Raw genomic sequence first — 26,838 nt, forward strand, 5'->3', positions numbered from 1 at the left:
AAAATCAATGAAAATTTATTTATTGGTTAAAAAAAAATAAAAAAAAATAAAAAATAAATAATATTTGCAACTGGTCGACCAATGAGAATGTCAGTCGACCAAGACGGCATCGACCGATTAGTCGACTAAACGACTAAATTTGACAGCCCTAGATATTACCTTCATGTAGTGTGGAAAAAAAGCTGTTTGTGAATGTAAATGGTCAAAGATAAATGGAGTTGTCTCCTATAAATAAGAAGCGTCTCTTAGCTCCGCCCTCAAACACTGCAGTGTATCTGAGACCGGAAGAGTTTGGTTTGTTGTTGTTCATGTCGAGAAGACGCTGTTTTCTGCTGACAAAGCAAGTCCAAAAACGGTAAAACCCACGCCATCGTTACTGTTCGTTTGACTGTGATCAAGAGCTGAGATTCAGATATGATAATGAGCGCTTGGTTTCTGACCAATCACAGTAGAGCAGCTCTCAGAGAGGCGGAGCTTAGAGACTGAATCCTTGATCGAAGCGTTTCCGACACTGAGAGAAAAGAGCTGATGCTGCAGTAGAGATTATGAAAATTAAATTGTTTTTGATCTTGGATGCATGTGAACCTGAGGGTCAGTTGCATAAACATAGCCATTATGTTAAGACAGTGTCTTAAGAACTAGTATGACCAACTAGCAGTTCGTTTGGGGTAATCAGTCTTACTGTTCGGTATCAGTGTACGCATTTATGTAACTAACTTAAAGTTATGAACAGTCTTGAAGAAAAAGATTTAATGACTAACTCGTAAGACAAGTCTTAGCGGTTCATGCAACTTGCACTATTGTAGGAGACTTTAAAACAAAACTAGGAGTCTTAAAAATAGCATAATAGGGGCACTTTAAACATTTCCAGTGGACAAAAAGACAGACATAGATTGTGAGCCTTGTTTTCATTCGCATCAAGGTCTATGAATGTGAAATACTTGTGAACTGTCATTTCGATTGTGCATTTTATTGGGAAGTACCTCATGCTTTTCCGGAAGCAGTTTCACGAGTTGTTTCAAAGACTCAACGTCAAATTTGGAACAATCTCCTTTCTGCAGCATCGCCACAAACTCTTCATAAGAGCTGTTTGGGAGGGAATCAAATATCTTAAACATCAGGCCACAATAACCTTAGAAACACACACCAATGATGAGTCAGAAAGTCCGATCTTACCACTTAAACTGCTTCAGAAATATATTCAGGTTCAGATTCTTCTTGGCGTCAATAAAGGAAATCTGAGAAACAGGAGAAGAAAAAAAAAAAAAAAAAAAAAAAAAAAAAAATCAATCAATGAATATTTTTCATGACATTAAAATTGACCCCTTTTGTTTAGTTCATGTTTCTGCTCTGATTGTGAATGAATCAGTGATGAAACGATCTAAAACTGGGATTCACAAACTTGTAAAGTGTAATTTATTCCTGTGATCAAAGCATCATTACTCCAGTCTTCAGTGTCACAAACGTGATGCACTACCATTCAAAAATTTAGGGAAAGAAAGAAAGTTAGAAATCCAATACTCTTCTTTATCAAGGACACATTAAATCAATCAAAAGTGACAATAAAGACATTTATAAATGTTACAAAAGATTCCATTTCAAATAAATGCTGTTCTTTTGATCTTTCTATTTATCAAAGAATCCTAAAAAATAAAATGTATCAGTTTAATTTTCACAAAAATCTGAACCGTTTTCAACACTGATAATCATAAATGTTTCTTGAGCATCAAATCATCATATTAGAATGATTTCTGGAGGATCATGTGACACTGAAGACTGGAGCAATGATGCTGAACATTCAGCTTTGATCACAGGAATAAATTACACTTTACTATATATTCACATAGAAAACATCTGATTTACATTATAATAATATTTCACTGTTTTAACTGTATTTTTGATCAAATAAACACAGCCTTGGTGAGCAGAAGAGACTTTCAAAAACATTTAAAAGATTTGACTGCCAGTGAATGCATTTGGCAGGTGTTTTTATCCAAAGTGACTTTTGAAATATTTCCCTCAGTTCATGCATTCCCTGAAATGAACTCATGACCTGCGCTCTACTATTGGGGCTTCAGTGGCGAGATGTATTTGTATTAAACTTCAAACCTCTTTTGGTTCCTTCTTGACAGGGCCGTTCGAGCTCTTGTCTTTGGGTTCAGCCACTGGCAGACAGAAGAGCTGCTCAATGCTGCTGTAGTTCGGCTCCAGGGGCGAGTCATTCGGGACGGACGCCCACATCGAAGGACCGTCTACTTGGAAAAACGAAAAACAAACACGCTCTCAGACGTGTAAACTAGCTTCAGATGTCCCGCATACCATAACCATCTATAAGCAGAAATGTAAACTCTGAAATAAAGAGTACTTTTGGACAGACAGAAATTGTAAATAAACTAATGCTGTGAAACAATTAATCGCGATTAATTGCATCCAAAATAAAAGTTTGTGTTATATATATATATATATATATATATATATATATATATATATATATATATATATATATGAAATATTTGCGCATATTATATATATGAAATATTTTATATATATTCTATATTTTATATATATATATATATATATACATATATATATATATATTTTATATATATATATATATATATATATATATATATATAAATAACATTTTCCTTAATGATACATGCATGTGTGTGTATTTATATAGGCCTATACAAAATAATTATACACAGAACACAAACGCATTATGTAAACACATATTTCTGCTAATTTCTTCCGTGTTGACTACGGTCACATCAATCTCCATTATTATTACTAACTCCTAAACTAATTCTGCTCCTAAAACGGCCTAGCCTAGAAATCTAGACGCACCCTAGCAGCAGCAAAATTTATTTTGCAGCCAGTGTAGTCTAGCAACTCTCCATTGACTTTTGTGCTGGAAAACGGTGACGGTTCTGTGTGTATTCCCTGCTACTTGAAAACAAAGAAGAGCTGCTGCTGCTGGCGAACAGCGGTCTTTCGAATCGGCTTTTGGCCGCGGAAGACTTGGAGTTAAGCTTTTCTTTGAGAGATGAACAAAGAACAGCACTTAAGTCATTCTTTAAAAAAGGAAGATGTGTTCGGAGTTTTGCCGACCAGATACGGCAAAAGTTTAATCTATCAACTAGGTGGGAAAACGCTCTGGTTGGTTGTAGCGCTATCCTATTGCGTGCAGAGGGAATCTGAAAGACAGCCGTATAACCCGCCCCTTGGATTGAGCCGTGCCAATAGTGAGTTGCCAGACCAAACATCTTGATGTAGGTCTGGCTTGCCAGGCTAAAAACAGCCCATTAAAAACCCATCAAACTGTGGTTAGTCACTTTACAGGTCTATTGATTCTTGTCTAAATATGCTGTTATTGGCCAAAATAAGCTGCAAACTGGATCTTTAAACTTTATACTGATAATCAAAAGTCTGGCTAGCTCATGCATTCCAGTCAAACCCAGACCTGTTGGGTTTTCTCCCAGACATGCTGGTGGAGTCTCACCTGTAAGCGCTCTGGAGTTGAGTTTCTGCCAGTTGAGTTTCTTCATCCTGAGGGAGGGGTGAGGGCCGCTCTTCACCGGTGCGCTGTAGTATTGACCAATCGGGTTAAACGTCTTCGCCACGATCACGTCGCTCATACCAGGAGGAGGAGGTGGAGGCGGCGGTGCACCCATTCCTGGCAGAGGAGGAGGCGGTGGTGGACCTGCAGAACCCATTCCTGGAAGAGGAGGCGGTGGAGGAGGCGCACCCATGCCAGGTAAAGGTGGAGGAGGTGGAGGACCAGCAGAACCCATTCCTGGAAGAGGAGGTGGTGGAGGCGGAAGCATCCGTGATCCTGGTAAAGGAGGTGGTGGTGGTGGAGGAGGTGGAGCTGGAAGCATCCCGAGTCCTGGTAAAGGTGGAGGTGGTGGAGGTCCAGCTCCTGTTTTGAGAGGCACTGCTGAGAGTGGAGGAGGTGATGGTGGAGGAGTAGATAAGGTCTTTGTGGGGGTGCGCTGTGGTTCTTGGTTGTTGGTTGATCTGCAAGAACATTCCGGTTTCTCGTTCTTCGCCTCAGTCTGAACGGCTTGATTCTTCCTCTTGTGACCATTAACTTCAGAAGAACCTTTGGGCGCTTCCTTCGCGAAGACGAGACGCTGCAGAATCTTCTCACACGAATCCATCTCAGCTGAACAGAGAGAACAAGAAAACCTCATCAGCACATCACTGGCCAATATCAAATCTCCAGACAAAACACAACAAAGACTTACAATAAATAAATAATGAATACATAAACGAGGAAATGAAGTAAACAAGTAAATAATCAACTAAATGTATATGTAAATATATAATATGGAAAATATATAATGTAAGTATAGATATACTAATCTATCTATAAATTACAGAAACGTCTGTCTGTCTGTCTGTCTGTCTGTCTGTCTGTCTGTGTGTGTGTCTGTTCCTCGCATATCTCTCGAACCGTTAGTCCGATTGATTTCAAACTCGACAGGTGTCTCGCCACGGGCACGAGTAAGTGCAGTGCCAAGTTTGACATTGTTTGGATGAGAAATGCAAAATATATCGTTAAATATATCATTTTTAGAAGGTTGTGGTTTAAAAATAAACATTCTGACATTAGAGAGTTGTATCGGTCAAAGAAGCCCCAAGAAGGTTGTGGTTTAAAAATAAACATTCTGACATAAACACTCAGTCAGCTACACTGTTTACTTCTGAATATTATAGTTTGGTTCCCGAACGTGATAAATCCATCTATCTATAAATTACAGAAACGTCCGTCTGTCTGTCTGTGTGTTATTCGCATATCTCTCGAATGTGAGATAACCACTAAATGTGTGAAAACCACTATTTTCTGTTTCAAACTTTCACATAGCATCTTTAGGTTATAACAACATTGAAAATCAAAATCTGGATTTGAATTTTTTAAGATTTATTATAAAAACGGATTATTTTTCCCCAAAAATGCAATAAATTCATGACTTTTTTTTTTTTTCAAAATGCAATTAATCCATTGAATCAATATAAAGTTATTTTTGATCATATTGCCATCGCAAGAAATATCTCCTGAACTTTTTTGACGGCGATCAGCTCACAAAAACTGATTTTGCACGGGCATTTTGCACTGCTCCCTGAATCGAGGTGCTTATTCATTTGTGGATGTTAACTGAATCTGTAAGTCAGCTATGCTGTTTACTTCTGAATATTATATTTCATTCTGGTGCGCTTAACGCTATCGCTACTGTGTAATAGTAGCCTATGCTATTCACCAACTAAACATATCCTATTCAATGCGTTCACAGTCTCTTTCACGGGCATCATTTGTAGTTGCCTATTCACAAACTGTTTGCTCAAGCATAGCGTTTTCTCGGAGTTCACTGTGTGCTTTTTACCATGCACAAATAAAAATGTCACTGAACTTTTGCTGTGTAATTGTAACAATGAGCACACACCAAACCAACAATTACTAAAACACACAGAAAAACTGATTTTGCACGGGCATTTTTTGCACTAGTAGATATTCAAATAAGTAAATCTATATGTAAAATAAGCACATGAACAAGTAAATAAGCAAGCAAGTAAATTAATATGTAAACAAGTAAATCTACGAATAAAATAAGTAAATAAGCAAATAAACAAGTATATGTAAATAAGTAAATAAATGTGCAAGTTAATATGTAAATAAATGATCAAGTAAATGTAAATAAGTAAACAAATAAGCAATTATTTAAATAATGTGTAAATAAACAAAGTTAATAAGTAAATTAATATGCAGATAAGTAAATCTATAAGTAAATAAAAACGCAAGTAAATAAGCAAATAATTTAATAAGTAAATAAGCAATTGAACAAGTAAATAAACAAGTTAAAACAATTAGCAAGTCAATATACCAGTAAAAAAATAAACAAGTGTATGTATAAGTAAATAAAATGAGCAAATAACTTCGTTTATATGTAAATAGGCAAGTAAATTAATATGTAAATAAGTAAATCTTTAAATAAATAAGCAAGAAAATAAGAAAGTTAATTATATTAAATGTAAATGGAGCAAGTAAATGTAAATAAATATATAATTAAAAATAAATAAAACAAGTAAATAAACAAGTAAATGTATATGTAAATAAGCAAGCAAGTTCCCCTTAGTTTAAAAAGCTGTGATGACGACAGCCCAAGACATCATTTGTACAGATAAATGACATTTCTGATCAAACCTAGAGACATGCCTCATATAAAGCTGTGCACACAATTCACAGGCCAAACTCAAAAAGAATAAGAAAAAGAATGAATAGGCGCATGAATATTTGGGTCTTTTTCGAAACTTTCCCCTAATGGGATTCCTCTGGGCTGTTTTTTCCTTACTCAGGACATATTGAGGATACAAAATCAGTTGAGTTTGCTTCTGTTGCAATTTGTTCAAGGTTGACCCCCATTTTGGCTTAAAATGACTGGACTAAATCAACAGGTCAGAGTTTCCTAACAGGATCATCATGTCATGGGACACTCACAGCTCTGAGCGATCAGTGTGGCTCGGTTCGCCAGCGACTCCAGCGCCTGCCAGATATCGACTCGCTCGGGACCCAGAAGCAGCAGCGCTTGTATTATAGACAACAGCTGAAGCGATGACGGGAAACTGCTCACCTGCGCACACACACACACACGTTATTGATCCAGGTGTAGCTTCCATAGAAACCAGTGAGAATCACCATAAAACGCAGTGCTCACCTTATTAAAGAGAGATGTGAAGACTTCTTGATGGTTGCTCATGTCGATTCCGCCATAAAGCCTCAGGAGCTCGTCCTCATCCTCAGCCATGGCCTCTTCAAACGCCTCGCACTGGATGATCAAGTCTTCATCGTCCTCTTCTCTAAAACATACACACACACCATGCACTGTGCTATAACAATCCCACATGAGTTTTATTTTATGTTTAATTTCCATTTAAATGAATTCAAATGAAACTCACCTGAGCTTTGTCAGAAGGTGAAGCAGTTGTAATCCTGGTGAACGAAAATAAATGTAGTATCCATAAATAATGCTCACAAACATCTAAAGCTGTGTGTTGGAAAGCTCAGGCCTGAGTTGTGTTAAAACACACAAAAAAGGAGGCGGAGCTAGTGTAATATACAGGTGAACACAATTAAGGCTTGATCACTTCTGTTTGCTACTGCATACTATTTTGCAGTATGCAATATGTATATCGTGCACAATAGGTAATATAATAAATGTAGCATACTACTGTCTGAATGCATGGATATTACATGCTGTTTCACATGCTATTTTTAAATAAATAACAGGCAGCATTCAGTGTACACTGTGCAGTAAGTAGTATGCTAGTATTCTATAATATTAGGGCTGTAGTATAGGGCTGTGTTCTAAAAAGCATTCTTCTATACTACTCATACTATTTTTGCAGTTTGCGTTATGTATACCGTGCACAATAACTTGCACACCCAAAATATGCAATATAATAAATGTAGCATACTACTGTCTGAATGCATGCATGCTGTTTCACATGCTATTTTTAAGACATTTAGGCAGCATTCAGTGTACACTGTGCAGTTAGTATGCTAGAAATTCTATAATATTAGGGTTATAGGGTGGGTTCTAAATAGCATTCTTCTATACTAATCATATAGTTTTGCAGTATGCAATAACATGCACAATAGGTTGCACACCCAAAATGTGCAATATGATTAATGTAGCATACTACTGTCTGAATGCATGCAAACTACAAACTGTTTCACATGCTATTTTTAATAAATAAGAGGCAGCATTCAGTACAATGCACTATTATATTAGGGTTATTGGGCTGTGTTATAAATAGCAATATTCTATACTACTCGTATTATATTTGCAGTATGCATTATGTATATCGTGCACAATAGGTTGCACACCAACACCTATTCAGTTGGTTGAAATGCACAATATACAATAAGCAACAACAATTTTAACACACTTTACTCGTTAAGTGATCCGACTGCAATTTAGATAAAAAAAAACAAAACATTTATTTAACTCTAAATTAACCTTAAATGAAATGTGACAATGTAGCATACTACTGTCTGAATGCATGCATGCACATTACATGCAGTTTCACAAGCTATTTTTTAATAAATATTCAGTACACTGCAGTAAGTAGTATGCTAGTATTCTGTAATATTAGGGTTAAAGGGCTGTGTCTAAATAGCATTCTCCTATACTACTCATACTTGTTCTGCAGTATGCAGTTATTAAAAGCCTCACAGTCTATTTTAAACATTTGTAGGGAACTGTAGAGAGTTTATACTGAATAGTCTGTAGTATTTAGTGTAATGTACCGATAAACTCCTTGCGCATCTTGTCTCTTAGCCGCAGGTCGTCGGTGCTGAAGATCAGGGCGTTTATGACGCTCAGAAGGGTCACCATGTAGGGCACGTTATCAGTGGCTTGTAGTTCATTCATAATCACACTGAATCGATACTGCTGCATCTTCACAGACTGTCAGAAAAACACAATGCTGTCTCACATCACCGCTAATGACATGCACACTTTATTTAGAGATCTTAACTTTAAACCTCTGCTAAAGCTAACATCAGATGACCATGTCTCCTGGTGTTGAGATCAGTCCAGTCCTCTGAAGGACAATAATAATAAATTATGCAACAAGGTGCAAAGACATATGTGCTTACTGAGAATATTTTTGTCTTGTTTTCCAGCACAAATATCTAAACATTCTTAAATTAAGATACATTTAGTTGAGAAGCAAAATGACAAGATAAATTATCAAAATATAGTGAGTTTGTGCTTAAAACAAGAAAAAATATCCTCCAATGCGGTCAGAAAAATATACTTAATCAGAATAAAAAACTAAATTACTTTTTTTCTGATCCCATTGGTAGATATTTTTTCTTGTTTTAAGTTTAAACTCACTTCATTTTAATAATTTTTTCATCATTTTGCTTCTCAAGTGAAAAACCCCACAAATATCTAAACATTCTTAAATCAAGATACATTTTTACTGGAGAAGCAAAATTACTTAACGAAAGTCTTGTTTTCTGAAGAAAAAAAAAAGTATAAAAAAATATTTATTTACCATCTTAAGAGTTCATGCATCTGCCAATGGGGTCAGAAAAATCAATAAGATTATGTTTCTGAGCCTGAAACGCTGGCAGATATTTTTTTCTTGTTTTATACATCAAGACTTCAGAAAACAAGACTCAAAAAATGACTTTTTTGCTAATTCTGAAGTGTATTTAAAGTCACATTGTACTGTTCCTCACACACTGATATATTAAGTAATGAAATCTCATCACAGAAGACACTTTTGAGCTGTATGTCATCGCTCTCAGCCGACCCGAGACGCATGTCAACACCAGACACAACAAAACAGGGCAATTCCACGCAAAGGTCATCCTTACCATGAAAAAATAAAGTTTTTACCTAAAGATCAAAACCCCTTTTAAGTTGTCCATTTAGGTCTGTAATATACTGTATTAATGTGCTGTATCAGAAATTTTAAGAAAATTGCCTTGTTTTTCCACCACATATGAGGTGAGCAACAATGCTAAAATTTTAATTTCAACCAGCCATATGTCATGCTTTCAAAAGAGGTATCAAAGACCCCCCTTTTAAAAACTTAATTTGAACATAAAGCATTTTGCTGAAAGATGGAGGCATGCCTGAGAAATAAATATACTAATTTGGTCATAACAGCACTGCCTGTTGAATTTATAAGGGCTTTAATAAAGAGGTCTCGACGCTTCAGTGCTCCGTCACGTCCGTAACGTTTTAAAGATTAAGTTTATATAATATAACAATTATAAATGCAGATAACTTGAAACTTTATATGCAAAGCTAAACTATGTTTATGCTTACTAGGATCGACATTTCATTCCACTACTTTGCTCTGAACAACCATAATAATAATTACGGACGCTTCACGTCAAATCATATGCACTTGTGATCGGTTTCAGGCTTACCATATATTCAATGCATATCCAATAATCGCAATAATATTTGTGCTTTGTTAGTTTTAATATGAAAAAAATGTCTCAACTTTCAAATTCAGTCTATTTTATAACAAAATGTAAACAATAGAGACCGCTCTTTAATACGGCGTGGTATATTTCTGTATATAGCGCCTCAGTGCGCCGGCGGATAAAGCATGAACGGATCTTCTCTTCCTCTGCCAGTTACAGGACGAAATATGAATATCAGAAGGTAGTATATGATACAGTACAACTTAAAGAAGAGCATATGTCTTATTGCCATAGGATAGGACACTTCCTTCTGGATGTCGCGTTTTTCCCTCTTGGTTAAAACATGAATATTCATCATAATCCCGCGATCAAACTGACAAAATAACAGTGATATTGCAATCATTTTGACTCACGACTTAAAAGTAGTTTAAAAGTAGACATTTCAGACGTCCTATAGATATATTTCTCAGGTATGTGAGGCAAGTAGCCTACATTATACGCGGAGTTTCGGTTCATTTATGAGGCGCGCTCCACTTCACGCGACGGCGCCTCCGTGTCCTGATTATATTGTCTGCTATAGCCTATTTGCTTCTTATTTAAAAAAATCCAGGCAATTGGTTTATGAAACATTGATTAAAATTAAGATACAATTTATACAAAACGAAATTCACATTAAAGAAAGGCTTTCTACAAAAAAACTAAAAAAAACTAAAGAATTGGTCAAAATCATGTCTGCCCACTGATATACCGTATCCGATATATTTGCATCTTATGATCTTACTCATGCTGTTATCCTTTCATATAATCAACATATGAAATAAAAAATACAATTATTTTATTTAAACATTAATATGAGACTAAATGCCTACTCAAATGTAATGTTGGAGCGGGATTTGAGTGAACGCCGTCTTACCGGTGAGCATGTTGGGGGAGAGGTACGATTTTCGAACAAACATCGAATATTATTTTTGCTTATAATGCCAATCCTTAATATTTGGTGTTTTAAATGCCTGTTTGAGGTCTCTGTGAACGTTTTAAAGCAGTATTTTAGTGCCGCTTTCAGAGCGGTCACGTCCGTAACGGAGAACTGTCACGTCCGTAACATTGTTTTTTCCTCATTTATGCGAAAACGAAAAATGACATAAAATGAATATTTTATGTTCTGTGGAGAGCCAACCCTTCTTCATTCGGTGGGTACTATTACTTTTGGTTTTCGCAGTGTAATTCACAGAATTACAAAAAAATATTTTGGCAACAAAAAGTTAGAGATTTTTTTTGTCACGTCCATAACGCATGTGTATTTCCCTCATATTAAATATAAAACGCATGCGTAGACTGATATTTTTCTAATGTCTGGACTCCTTTATTAAGGGAGTATGGATATATAAACAGACGTTTACAATATATTGGTATTAAATGCATTTTCTGAGAATTTATATTTCAAGTTTTGACTGCAAATGTCACGTCCATAACGCTGGAATTGCCCAACACTCTTTCTGACCTGAGGGCCAGTTGCATAAACATAGCCATTATGTTAAGTACTAGCATGACCAATTAACATTTAGTCAAGGGGCGACCAGTCTTACTTTTCAGTATCAAATTAGACCAAACTACGTTTATATGTACCTGACTTAAAACTGAATGAATGAAGACTAACGTTTAAGACTAGTCTTAGCAGTTTCTGCATCCGGCCCCTGATATCAAGCCTCAGTCTCACAGAAGATCATAATCCAGAGATGAACTTGCCTTGTAATGGTCCAGAGCGTCTAAAGCGAGCCGGTGTCCCTCGGGGGAGAACATGCTGAGGGCCGCCAGCAGCTCGAACACCTGCTTCTTCACCATGGTGTTGGACGTGTCTAAAGCTGCAGGGAAGGGGAAAGGAGACACTGAGTTTGTAGCTTCCTCCACCTCCACCATCATTTTCTCCACGTTTGGGAAGTGTTAGCTGCTTATTTTTGGGGGATGTAACGTGAACTTTGCACTTCTGATGGATAAAAAAGCTGAAGCATGTGATGGGTGTGAATGTTGAGCAACGCAGATACTGCTGTGTAGGAATGCATGTTTTCTGAATTGATCTTGACGGCTGGAGAGATTTAAAGGGATAGTTCACCCCAAAATGAAAACTCTGTCAGTAATTACTCGCCCTCATGTTGTTCCAACCCCGTCAGACTTTCGTTCATCTTCAACACAAATTAAGATATTTTTGATTAAATCTGAGAGCTGTCTCACTCCTCCATAGGCTTCTAGGTAATCGATATCTGCCATCCCAGAAAAGTTAGTAAAGACATCATTAAAATAGTCCAAGTGACTACAGCGGCTCAACCTTAAGTTCATCAAGTGACGAGAATACTTTTAGTGCGCAAAAAACAAACAAAAAAAAACGACTTTATTCAACTCTTCATTTTCTTCTGTGTTTCTCTGAGTGAGTTCACATAGTGCATCAGCGCAGCGCTTCTGGGTTGTACGTCAGAACGGAGGCTCACTATTGGCCGACGCTGGTCATGTGTGTGAGGCTGGCCAATAGTGAGCCTCCGTTCTGACATATGTTGATCATTTAGATATTCATGTATCAAATATAATCCAGTGGGTTTCTAAGGTTACAGTGAGAGTGGCTCTATATACTCTGAGACAGCGCACGTATCCCTCAGTGCATTAATAATGTTAACAAATAAAACCTTTGATTTTAATAACGTATTAGCAAATGTTGAAATTAATATTAACTAAGATGAATAAATGCTATATAAATAAAAGAAGTATTGTTCATTCTTAGTTCATGTAAACTAAATGAACCTTACTAACTTTTATGATCGATAGATGCACTTTTATGATGGATAAGATAGTTAACTAATGAACCTTATTGTAAAGTGTATTCATGTATTAAATCTGATCCAGTGGGTTTCTAAGGTTAAGACAGTGAGAGCGGCTCTATATACCCTGAGACAGCTTGCGCACGTATCCCTCATTATCCACGATGAAGTGAATCCCAGCGGACGAGTTCATGACGGCCTTCACACAGCTGACACACGTGAGCTGCAGAAGAGCGTCTGCGATCCGAGAGCATCCGCGACCCGACAGCCGGTCCAGCGCCTCCAGAAGCAGGTCCAGGCCCGAGAGCTCCAGGAACTGACCCATCCAGGCCTGGTCACTCTTCTCCAGACGCTTCTTCAGGCCGGAGTAGTTGACCACGCTGGGAACCTGCAGGAGACGAATGCACAGCTCGGCCTCTGCGTTCTCCAGGTTCGCCTCCTGAGGGCCGTCCGAGTCCTGAGACGAGCCCAGTCGACCTCTCACGGCCCACCACTTCTTCTGCACGCCGTCAGACTTCCCAGACATGATGAAGATGATGATAGAGGAAGGTGCTGAGAAGACAAAAAGCAGAAAACAATTAGACAGACAATAACAAGAATACTTTCATCTAGACGCACACAGAAACTCAAAGCTCTTCATTACAGACCACCAAAATAAAAGATCAGCTTAACTATTATAAATTATGACGGAAATATTGTATAGCGAAAAGTACATCTAATAATAATACAATTTATTTAAACATTACATTTATTTATTTACTATTATTATTAAATAAGGTGATGAGCAACAGAACTTGCATAATGTAGGCTATGTATTAAAATGGATAAAAAAAATCTTGGTTTTATGATATTCCGTATAATAATAATTGATTAAAATGTTAATAATAATAATAATAATACATTAAAACATTACATTAATAATAATAATGATAATATAATTTATTAAAACATTACATTTATTTATTATTATTATTATTATTATTATTATTAAATAAGGTGCTGAGCAACAAAACTTGCATAATACACTACCAGTCAAAAGTTTTGGATCGGTATGATTTTTAATGTTTTTAAATGAAGTATCTTCTGCTCACCAACGCTGCATTTATTTGATAAAACAAAAACAAAACAAAAAAACAGTAATATTGTTAAATAGTTAATTGGTGAATTACGATGGAGCTCCGGTTCAGGTGTAACTACTGCAGGTGACAGTTCGCTGGGCAGAGTCGAACCCAGAATCTCAAAGATCCATACAATAAGTTACCGAGAGACAATTTCTTCAACAGAGCGTCTGGCAATTTGTCTGAGGTGGGTGATTATTGAAATAAAATGTGGAAAAATAACATACTTTTTTTCATAGGCCGAAAAACATAAGTTTTTCGCTCATCAATGTCAGTTCCAAATAGTGGACCAATCAGAAGAGCCCGGGGGCGGGGCAAGCATTGCGAGACTTGTTTACAGCGTTTACAGTAGCGTGGCGCTTTAAGAGCGCGTCTCGAGACCCTCGTGTTCTGCGCTGCGCTTTTACATATAAAAGTCATAAAAGCCATAAATACATTTAAACCTTTCCTGAGCGGCGCGTCTCGCGTTTTTAGACGCAAAGATGCGTTCTGTGTGAACGGCCCAGTTTAACGTTAATACCTGAGAAAGACGAGAGTTAGCGGCTGCTTAAAAGATCCTCTTTGTTGTCTTAATTAATAAACATTGTGCTTCCGAGACCAGTCACTGAGACACCTTGAATCACAATATTCATAAATACGTTGAAATAAATTTAATATATACAGACACTTAGATCAAATCACAACGAGTAAATAAATAAATCAAGACTGAACTCAGGTAACCTTAAGTGTAAGTTAGGCCTACACGAATGTACTTCTCTGACAGAAGCATCTTAAAATGATTAATAAAAATAATTGAAACAAATTAATTGGACATTAAAACATGTAAATTACAGTTTGATATAAATTTAATGAATGTAACAAACCTTAGCAGTAAATAAGAGAGAAGAGTTAGCGGTTATATCCTCTGTGTTATCTGAGGATGAGCGGCAGTCGTCATGGTAACTCTACTCTACCAACCGCCACTCAGAGTTCAGAAAATGCAGCTGGAAACTCATTATAATACATTTAAGTCATTTACATAAACGTTATATTACATGTAAACGGAAATAGTCATATGTAGGTTAAAAAAAATAGGAATATATACAAATAATTTAATATTTATGTGACCGACTATATGTAGGGTGGTCACAACATTAATAAATCAATGTCATGTTTTAATCAATTAGGCTATTATTTTTATTATTAATGTGATAGTTTAATAAATTATTATTATTATTATAAGGAATATCATAAAACCAAGATATTTTTTTCATCCATTTTAATGTAAATAATGTGTGAGTTCTGTTGCTCAGCACCTTGTTTCATTATAATAATAAATAAATTATAAAACCATGATATTTCTTCTTTTGTTTTCATTTATACAGTATGGAAGTTCTGTTGTGCAGAACTCTTTTTTGACAAAAACTAAAAATGCAATGTTTTACTGTAAATTATTTGTTATTTTTCATGTGATTACAATGTAAAAAATTTATTCAATTGTTAACGTTTTATGAATTCATTTCTTTAGACCCCATTTTTGATGATACTTTTGTGTTGAAACACACAGCATACAGAAAAACAAAGAATTTTGTAATAAAATAATAAAATAAAACGGGATTGTTTATATTTATTCTCAAGGTCAATGCAATGCATTTTCTTCCCCATTATTGTATGAAATGAATATTGCGATGAAGACAGATTTCGAATTATATTTCGAAAAATACTGAAATAAATATTTTACAAACAGCATATTCTATGCTAGAAAAGAGTCATTACTCCACATTTGGTGCTGGTTGAACATATAAAGCAACTTCTAGTAAGCATCAAGACACATGATAAATAAAGAGGACCTATTATGCTCTTTTATAGAGTTTTTATGTTGTTTTTTTGTCTACTAGAACAGGTTTTCCTGCTTGAATGTTGATTATTCTCCTCATATTCTCCATTGTTGCGGCTCCTCTCTTCCCAGTCTGTCAGTAACGCTCTGTTTACTTCCTGTCTCTATGAAGCCCCTCCTTCTGAAAAGCACACTGTGCTCTGATTGGTCGGCTGGAGCAGTGTGTTGTGATTGGTCGAGCGCTTCGAGTGTGTTTGGGAAATGTCCCGCCCCTTTCCATAACCGCCAGTTTAACACACTACTAACTAACTCAACCAGGCCCCGCCCCTTTATTCTGCGCATTAATTATTATAATGAGGAATATTGTGACGTGTTCGTTCCCGGAAGAAACTCAAGATACAATGGAGGCGTTTCAGGAGTTCAGAAACACTGACACTGATATAGAGAAGAACTGGAGCTTTTTCATGATCAAACTGCAACATTACACACTAAAGAGAGATGAACATAATATCTTTAAGAAATAATTCTCCACTTAAAACACTCATACTGAGCAAGACATCAAAACCAGTCTTAAGGACGCAGGAAGATCTATCAGAAATGCCCATATTTAGAGGGAATTAAAGCAGGAAGGAAGAATAAAACTACGGCTCAACATATTCTTGAATCCAGAGTGATGGATGATCAGTTCAGACTCGCACAAGTCAGCACAACATGAGCTCTTCTCATCTTTCTTCATGCGAGTTTAGACGAGTCTCCTCCTGATTCATGATCTGAGCCGCACTGACTCACTGTTTCTTCAGTAAGTGTTTTACAGTGTAATGCTAAACATTAAAGCCTCTTCTTAATAATAATAATAATTATGATGCCAGTTGAAGCATATTCGGTAAATATGTGCTGAAAGCATTGCAAGAACACACCCATAACCTCAACACTGAGATACTTCAATCATCTCGCAGACAGACCTCAGTGTGGACATTGCTTTAACTCATCAAACTAATTTAAGCAATTTCAACCTTTTTATACGTTTATTTAAATTTTAAAACCAAAGACAGTCTCAAAAACACGCTTTGAAATCGCTGGTGTTTCTGACGTCACAAACTACCTTGTAACCAATCAGATCAACGTGTGATCGTCAACCAGTGGATCTCTGAGCTGAGTGAGTGAGTGAGTGGAGGCGGGGCTCTTTATCTGTGACAAATAAAACATTTCAATTGAACTTTATGTTCACTATACTGTTCAAAAGTTTGTGGTCAGGAGGATTTTTAATAGAAAAGCAAGGACACATTAAACTGATCAAAAGTGACAGTAAAGGCATTTATAATGTTCTATTTTAGAACAATAGAACATCTATTTTGAAGATTCTATTTCTTAATGCTGTTGTTTTAGAACTTTCTATTCATCAAAGAATCCTGAACAATACAAATGTATCAGTTTCCACAAAAATATGAACTGTTTTCAATACACAAATAAATGTTTCTTGAGCATCAAATCATCATATTAGAATGTCACATGATCCTTCAGAAATCACTCTAATATGATGATTTGATGCTCAAGAAACATTTATGATTATTATCAATGATGAAGACAGCTTCATATTTTAGTGGAAAGGACACTGTCATACATTTTATTCTTCAGGATTCTTTGATGAATAAAAAGTTTTAAAAGAACAGCGTTTATTTGAAATAGAATCTTTTTTTAACATTATAAATGCCTTTACTGTCACTTTTGATACATTTAATGCGTCCTTAATGAATAAAACTATTAATTTCAACAACAAAAATTAAGATCTTACTTTTTTTGTATCATAAATAATCGTAATGTATCATAAAATCTGAAGCAGCATAACCCTTTTTTAACATTGATGCTCAAGAAACATTCATTATTATAATCAAATCATCATATTAGAGTGATTTGTGAAGGATCATGTGACACTGAAGACTGGAGTAATGATGCTGAAAATTCAGCTTTGATCACAGGAATAAATTACACTTTACTATATATTCACATTCACATTTACATTATAATAATATTTCACTGTTTTACTGTATCTTTGATCTAATAAATGCAGCAGAAGAGACTTTTTCATAAACACATTGGATGATTGCTACTACAAACAACTTAATTTTCCAAATCAGCAGCTCAAAAGAGAAAAGCAAGAGTATTTCAGAATGACTTCTTAACATAAACACGTGTTTGTTACAGGATGAAGTCTATTGTCCACCCAGCCGTATCTAAACTGCTGATTCAACACGATCTTTACTTCAGACTCCATATCTGATTATCTCACACAATCCAGCGCTGGAATCCGTCCCGCCAGGGATCGACTGCGGACAAAAGAGCGTTTATGACACAACCCAGCCAAACAAAAGTGCCAGACCATCTTTGGCACTGGATTCACTTTTCCTTTTTCCAGCCCAGTTCGTTTTGGCCGAGGGAAAGTACGACTTCTAGCTTCAAAGCTGTTTCAGATTGAGAAGTGTTTTCACATTCCACACATTCCAGACATTCCCACTTAGGAAATGTTACAAAATGTTACAATGTGTCTGTACCTTGAGTCAAGAAACTCCTAAAGTTTTTGATTCTTCATATTCTGTGCGGTTCAGTTCACAGCAGTGACAGAAATCATCTTTTCCAATGAGTTTAAAGGGGTGGTTGATCATGATTTGACTTCTCTAACTTTAGTTAGTGTGTAATGTTGCTGTTTGAGCATAAACAACATCTGCAAAGTTACGACGCTCAAAGTTCAAAGCAATGGGAGATATTTGCTTTTACAGAAATCGATTTTTAAGGACTACAACAAACGGCTGGTAGAGACTACACCACATTCCTCCCGGGTTAGTGCCATCACCAACCCTAGAATTTACATAAACCCCGCCCCCTGAACACGATTTATATTATCATGACAGAATATGCTAATCAGTGACTAGAAGATAACTACACATCAGCTTCATAAATTCATCAACTAACCATTCAGAAATGTCCTGTTGCTTCTACATGTTGTCACTTCTTCTTGAGTCTCTCCATCATTGTCCGACTCCGGTTTGAACATAAAAGGCTAAAAGTTTTTGAAATTTTCAGTGCATGTGTGTGTGAGTGCAAGCCGTTGAAGCTCCGCCCCCTGTGCCGGAAGCAGCAGCTCATTTGCATTTACAGGAACAGACACAGAACGGTGCGTTTTTGCTCACCCTCAAAAATTGACAACTTTAACATGCTATATAAAATATCTGTGGGGTATTTTGAGATTAAACTTCACACACACACTCTGGGGACATCAGAGACTTATTTTAATCTTGTGAAAAGCGCATTATACCACTCTTTTATTTTTACCTTTTATGAGCATTTTTACCTTTATAAAGCCATTTTGTCTAACCCAATTACATGTATGCATCATCTTTTTGTGTCAAATTCTTACATTTAATCAATAAATTCAATTAGAATAATAAGACACTATCAAACACAGAAGCTGCATCTGAAGTTTAGATATATTTACACAGACTCTTTAATGAAGCTCAGAGAGACATGAATGTGTTTAACCTGCAGCTACACATGCAGAAATAAAAAATAACATAAAATGTTGAATATTGATATTTGAAAGGATTTAAAATATGAAAAGACACTATAAATGTGAAATTAAGTCACTGTTAATGAACGAGTCATTAAACCGATTCATTTAAACGACTGATTCTTAATGAGTGAGTCATTGAATCATTCATTCAATCGATTCGTTCATTCAGTAATGAAACACCAGTGTGTGTCACTCACAGACGCAAAACAGTCCTGTGGTTTTGTTTGAAACCATTTTCATTGGCGAAATAGAGCAAAAACAGCCTTAATATATTACTACTTAATATTAACTTCTTAGTTATTGAACTGTTTTATAAAATCAACATCACATTGATATTTGGAGAAAAAACAGCACTCTTCGAACTGTGTTATACTGATTAACTATATAGATATATAATAATGATATAATAAAAGACATACAGAGGTGTGTTTGCCCCTTTGACGGCATTATACATGGATGCATTTTAATAGAGTAAATCGTGCAGTAAATGACACACTGGACTGAGAATGCGTGCGCTATCTAGGTGTGTTTCTGTGAGAGACATAACATCAGATCACACATCTCTAAAAACCACAACCACGATATTATCGTATTCGTGGACGAAATATATCTCACTCACACCTCTATTCGGCCCTCATCCTCACAGCACCTGGAGCGATAGAAATCACACACAATCTGATGAAATGCCAATCAAACTGTTGTGTAAGAGCCCTCACATCGGCTGAGATAAACCACAAAACACTCCCTTTCTGTGGGCGAATTGCGTAAACATTCATGGAAGAATCTCAGTGTGTGTGTGTGTGTGTGTGACTGGAATGTGCTTCACGTAGACGCTCTATAATGCCAAAAGACTTCAGCCCTCGGTCACACACTTCCAGTCAGGAAGGAAAGACTTCCACATGAAGGGAAACTCACAGAACAATGAGAAACACGTCTTCTGCTGAGCAAATGCCAAAATCATAAAGGTCATATTTCTACCCAACATTAAACAGATTAAATTATGTAATTATAGGATACTGAAGCATATTTTTCAGGAGGATTAATACACTTATTTTCATGATATTTCCCTTTTTTATATATATTTCCCTTTGATAATAATTTTTAAACCTTACAAATCCCATTGCATTGCTTTTTTTTTTGTGGGTGGAAGTGTCAAGAAAATAATGCCACAAAAACACATTTTCATTTAATATTCATTTTAACTTTAAAAAAACAAATTTAATTGGTTTTTTTTTTTACGCCGTGGATGCTGTGAGATATAAAAAATCAACATTTTAACTTTAAAAACCAAATTGCATTGTTATTTGTTAGGGATAGAAGTGTCAAGGAAAATAATGCTACAAAAACACATTTTCCTAATCATTTTAACATTTTAACTTTTAAAACCCAATTGCATTGCCATTTTTGGGGGGTGGATTGTCAAGAAAATAATGCCACAAAAAAACAAATGCCACAAAATCATAAAAACAGGTCATATTTCCACCCAACATTAAACAATGTTGTTGAAAATAAGTAATTATACGTTGCTGAAGCATATTTTTCAGGATGATTAATATACTTATTTTCATGATATTTTCCTTTGATAATCATTTTTAAACCTTACAAATCCCATTGCATTGCTATTTTTTTGTGGGTGGAAGTGTCAAGAAAATAATGCCACAAAAAACACATTTTCATTTAATATTCATTTTAACTTTAAAAAAACAAATTGAATTGTTTTGTTATTTTTTTACGCTGTGAATGCTTGTTTCCGCCACTGAATAACAAATAAAAAGGCTTTTTTTTTTTAGCTCAAAAATACTTTTTTTTTTCTTTTTTACAGAATTGCGCGTTATAAAGATAGAATTGTTAGATACAAACTCACAATTATTGTCTTTTTTTTCCTCAAAATTAGACTTTAGAACTTTAGTAACAAGATTTAAAATTGCAATTCTGAAAAAGTCAGAATTGTGAGATAAAAACTCAACATTTTAACTTTAAAATACAAATTGCATTGTTCTTTGTTAGGGATGGAACTGTCAAGGAAAATAATGCCACAAAAACACATTTTCCTAATCATTTTAACATTTTAACTTTTAAAACCCAATTGCATTGCCATTTTTGGGGGGTGGATTGTCAAGAAAATAATGCAACAAAAAGCTTTTCTTCTTTTCAAAAAACCCTATATTGTTCAATATTGTAATTGGATATTTCTCTGGAGAAGTGCAGATACTAAAGCGTCGTCTTCTCTTTGCTGACCTTGATAAAGCCAGAGGTCAGAGAGTCTCATGGGCGATGATAACCTACATATGAACAACACAATCACGTGTGTTTGTGACAAACTTGCGAATATTGTGTGAAAAGTATTCATTTCCAGATGATGTGAAACGAGTTACATAATAGTGGAAAACCAGAGAGCCATATAAGTCCAGAAGAAGTCATTCCTCCGGAACCGATCACGCGTTCTCCTTTCCTGAGTGTCACTTACATGACACAATCTAATGGGAGCAACAGCAGCAGTTTCCTGTCAGACGCAAAGAGCCGTTTAATAAGCACACTTACATAAAACACCGCGGATCGTGCCAGAACGATAACAGCCTGTGGAGAGTTTTAATGACTGGATGATTTATTCAACCTCAATAAACTAAACACCCTCTCACTGTATCATTACTCATCATCAACAGGAGTCTAGAGAATTAGACATCACTCAGAACAATAAAAACAACACGACACATCGCCTCATAAACTAATATATGCACATAAGCCCATATCTGCCTTGAAATCAATAGTTACTGTAAAAAATGATCGTGATTTAAAGATCGTAAAAATGCGACAGTGAAAAACTGTTAACTGGTTAACAGAAAGTTTCCGTACTATATACGGTAAATAACTGTGATCTAACCGTACATTTAATGTTTACAGTTTTTGGAAGTGAAAAAGAACAAGTCATTGTATAATTTACAGTGAAAAAAATGTAAATTGACATTCCCACAATTCCATTGCATTTGATGTTTTTTGTTGTTGAAATTACTGTTTTATTCATAGTTTTTCTTAGTTTTCTCTAATCAGTTATGTGCATTAGGCTTTTATGTTACATTTAATGTTGTTAAATTGATGTTGTTAAACACCATGGCTATGATGGTGTTTATTGTTTGTGTGAATGACATTGTGCAGCTTTTAACTTTCTTATGATGAGCGTTGATTGATCATGTGACTCTCATCTGCACTGTGATTGGTGGTTGTCAGTGTATCACAATGGTACAAAACAGATATTAATACTTCAATAGGTCGGTAATTAAACATTATATCAGATAATGTAATACGTTTTTTTTTACTGTAAATTTAAGTTGAGTCTGTAAAACCTAAAATGTTGCTACTGTATTTTTTACGGTAGATTTCTGGCAACCACAGCTGCCGTTTTTTTACCGTAAATTTAACAGTTTTTTTTTTTTACAGTGTACGGTCAGAACTACAACAAATGACCAGCTACTGACAAAACACTACAATTACTGGTTAAAATTTAACAATGTTTCCATTGCACAAAAATGTAAATGTTCTTCAAAGAAATGGTTCTTTTAAGAACGGATCACTGAAAGGTTGAGGAACCAAAAATGGATCTTTTATTGCATTGATACAAAAAAAAAATCCCCATTTGGAATTTTTTTAGTTTAAGATTGTAGATTAAAGACTTGATTTTGTCCCTCCATCCATGATGAAAGAGGGTTATTATCCAGAGCAAATACATCTGATATAATTCAGCTTCATTTCAGCACAACATCTGCTTCACATTAAGACTTAGGGGTGGGCGGATCCATCCTGAAATACTGATGCTTTCAAGACTGATGTTATATCGAAATATCGATTCGAAGGGATTGACGTCAGTAAGATATTTTTAAAGGAAATTAATACTATTATTCATCAAGGACACATTAAATTGATCAAAAGTGACAGTAAAGACATTTATAATGTTCTAATATATCAAATAAATGCTGTTCTTTTGCACTTTCTATTCATCAAAGAATCCTGAAAAATAAAATGTATCTTTTTCTACAAAAATATGAAACTGTTTTCAACACAAATAATAATCATAAATGTTTCTTGAGCATCAAATCATCATATTAGAGTGATTTCTGAAGGATCATGTGACACTGAAGACTGGAGTAATGATGCTGAACATTCAGCTTTGATCACAGGAATAAATTACACTTTATATCCACATAGAAAACAGATGATTTACATTGTAATAATATTGCACTATTTTTACTGTATTTTTGAAGAGACACTTTCAAAAACATTAAAAATCGTACAGACCTCAAACTTTTAAAACAATAGTGTACATGTAACATTTGTCATGTTAGGCTAGTTTTGATAATTAAATAATAATAAAAAAAATTCAAGTGGATTGTGTTTTGTTCTGAGATTGTTGTTAAAAATAAACAAATAAATATTATTTCATGAGTTTGACTAATTGCGTCAACAAATCACAAAATCTTTTATGGTCATGAAAATGAATTCAGATTTAGCATATTAATATTAATGCATTCACTTTCATGATACTGCTTTCCCCTTCAGGAAAGTACATGCAAGTTAAAGTGCATGCTTTTAAAAGTAAAAGGTATCGGTATCGGTATCAATATCGGCGATGCTGTTCCTGGATTTACTTGATAATCGGATCGATACCAAATTCTGCAGTATCGCAAACCCCTAATTAAGACTTTTCTCAAGTCCAACAGAAGAGGTGAGAGGAGTGAGGCTTCTCCTACACATTTCTCCACACACACACATCTCTCTCTCTCTCTCCCACACTGATGCATCACACCCACACAGTCCAGTCAGTCCCAGACTCAGACTGGGACAACAACACTCAAGGCTTCAAATGTCTGCCACGGTGGCAATTATAGGAAATCATCTTTACAGAGCAGATGCAGTAACTTTTCTTCGATGAAAAGAAGCTGTTAGCCCTCTGAGTGATACAAACACATCATGACACATGATTTCAGCGGGTTGGCTTCATATTAACGCGACTGATCTGACTGTGTCCGTGCTCTGATGTTCATATCAACACAAGCCATCGACAGGGAGTCTTCATCTCCTAAACATGGCGATTCCTCCTCCACAGCGCCATATGCATGATGCATAACCACAGATTTAGGACACTACTAAAGTAATACCGCAGATTATTTAAACGAATTCTCAACTCTGATGTGTTTGCATGGTGAAAAGCAATCATAAAGACGTGAAGTATTGGCTTGTCCTACCTGGTTCAGTGAATGTCCTTTATGGTGTGATGCAGAGGAGCGCTGATGTGAGGAGGAGACACATGCGGGTGTTTCTCCAGAGAGTTTGAAACACTCCGGGTGGATGAGATTGTTGAACTGACTCACTCATGCTTGTGCGCTGCTGCTGCTGACACATGTGCTGACCACGCCCCCCGATACTAACGGGGCGTGGCTTAACTCGCGCCTCCGCCAATCAAAACACACCGGCTGTGTGGAATACTGGAGTCCTGCATACTATAGACTACACACTGCACAGTGTGTCAGTGTATCCTTCGCTGTGGAAGCTTGAATATTCAGACACTCAATAAAAGATAAAAAGTTTTTTAGCTCACAATTCTGTCTTTTTTTCTCTCTTTCTCCGAATTGCGTGTTATAAAGTTAGAATTGTTAGATAGAAACTCACAATTTTTGTCTTTTCCCCCCTCAAAATTGGACTTTAGAACTCGCAATTGTGTATTATAAAGTCAGAAACTTGCAAATGAAAAAAAGTTAGAATGGGGAGATATAAACTTGCAATTGCTAAAAAAAAGTCAGTATTGTGAGATATAAACTCACAATTGCGAAAAAAAAGTCATAATTGCGAGATATAAACTCGCAATTGTAAGAAAAAAAGTCCGAAAAAACTTTCAATTGCGGAAAAAGTCAGAATTGCAAGATATAAACTTGCAATTGCGAAAAAAGAATTGTGAGAAAAAAACTTGCAATTGCAAAAAAAGCATATGTAAAAAGTGAACAGTTGGATCAACTTAGAAAAATTACTTCAATTGGTAACACCTAAAGAAATGAAGTTTTCTCAACTTAAATTATTACATTTTATCGTGAAAAACGTGATAATTTAAGTTGAGAAAACTTAATTTCTTTAGGTGTTACCAATTGAAGTAATTTTTTTAAGTTGATCCAACTGTTCACTTTTTACAGTGCATAAAAAAGTCAGAATTGCGAGAAATAAACTCACCATTGCGAAAAAAGGCAAAATTGTGAGATAAACTCGCAATTTGCGAAAAAAGTTTGTTTCCTCAGTATTTAAATCATAATTAAAATTTTTTTTAATTTGATATTTTTAATTTTGAGAAAAAAAGTATTTATCCACTATTTTATCTCCTCTACTCTAAAACTCTAAAGTTTGATTGAATTAAATGTTATTGAAAAATTTTGTTATGTATATTTAATTACATTAAAATTATAATAAAAAAATACACACATATATGTATAAACTTCTTTTTAAATTTGTTGTTATGTGTATATATATATATATATATATATATATATATATATTATATGTGATTATATGAAATAAAAATTATATTATAAACTTTTTATTTAAAAAAGTATGAATATATTACATTAAAAATGATATATATATAATGAAAAATATAATATATAAATATAATAAATTGTTTTGTTTTGAGGTGAATTGTGTATATAATAAGGCCAAGATATGTCATACTTATAATTTTATTAGTAAATATATATATATATATATAGTATATATATCAATATATATATCAAAAGTATATATATATCAACTTTTTATTTATTAAATGTATATATAAATATATTACATAAAATATAATATGTTAATAAAATATATAAATAAAACATAAAATAAAAAATATATAATGCAAAATATAATAATATATAAATATAATCAAATTTAAATATTAAAAAAAGTTTTGTGGTGAATGATGAGATGAGCATCTGAAGAACACACACGCTCCTTTATAATGACTTCTGACGCAACGATCCAGATTCTGCACTGAGTGTTTGTGGTTTAATGTTATCTGACATATTTGAGAGATTAAGAATGTCATGCATATCTAAGAGTTTCAGTCTGTCCGGTGTAAGAGTCTCTGTGTTTCTCCAGACAAACAAACAAACGCTGATGGAACACAAGCTATAGGCTGTAGTGTCAGCGGACACAAAGTGTATTTGTACAGTATATGTTGGATTATTGGCATGTTTATTATTTGTATGTGACTGGCATTCAATAATAATAATAAAAAAATAAAAATAAAAACATTAAATCTCCTGTGTCCTCTTCACCTGTATGGCATTGTCTGTTTACCCCTGATTTAACTCAATTGCACTGTCGGGAATAACATTGTATTTGTATATTGTTTTAAAATGCTTCTACTGTCTGTCATTCAATATAGACCTTTTGATAGTGTGCCTGAAACTGCTATGTGCTTCTTATTTATTATGCATTATAAGTGCAGTTTTTATTAAATATAAGCATACATTTATTAAGTATAAATATTTAAAAAACAAAGTCCATATGTAAATGAGATTCGCCCGCACTCGTCCATCCCGCGCTGCAGGGGG

At 35.0% G+C, this 26,838-nt stretch overlaps 1 protein-coding gene across 7 annotated transcripts in view; it reads right to left on the reverse strand.

Annotated features, from left to right (window-relative positions):
• The window catches only part of LOC307147631 (inverted formin-2), a 38,992-nt gene extending 14,363 nt beyond the window's left edge, over positions 1–24,629 (reverse strand). For 4 of the 7 annotated variants that reach the window (XM_079852520.1, XM_079852516.1, XM_079852514.1 and 1 more), the window contains exons 1-11: positions 24,496–24,629; positions 12,886–13,311; positions 11,699–11,814; positions 8,312–8,471; positions 6,958–6,991; positions 6,717–6,858; positions 6,500–6,632; positions 3,503–4,168; positions 2,110–2,255; positions 1,177–1,238; positions 984–1,086 (exon numbers count right to left, since the gene is read on the reverse strand). In XM_079852520.1, the coding sequence (XP_079708646.1) occupies positions 984–1,086; positions 1,177–1,238; positions 2,110–2,255; positions 3,503–4,168; positions 6,500–6,632; positions 6,717–6,858; positions 6,958–6,991; positions 8,312–8,471; positions 11,699–11,814; positions 12,886–13,285 (1,962 nt within the window). In that variant the 5' untranslated portion in view covers positions 13,286–13,311; positions 24,496–24,629. Of the gene's footprint in view, positions 1–983; positions 1,087–1,176; positions 1,239–2,109; positions 2,256–3,502; positions 4,169–6,499; positions 6,633–6,716; positions 6,859–6,957; positions 6,992–8,311; positions 8,472–11,698; positions 11,815–12,885; positions 13,312–14,740; positions 14,816–24,495 lie in introns of those variants that run through there. The other 3 variants (XM_079852518.1, XM_079852517.1, XM_079852515.1) reach the window with 2 other exon arrangements.
• Positions 24,630–26,838: the final 2,209 nt, after the last annotated feature.

This window comes from Squalius cephalus (assembly GCF_949319135.1).
Source record: "Squalius cephalus genome assembly, chromosome: 20".
NCBI lineage: Eukaryota > Metazoa > Chordata > Actinopteri > Cypriniformes > Leuciscidae > Squalius > Squalius cephalus.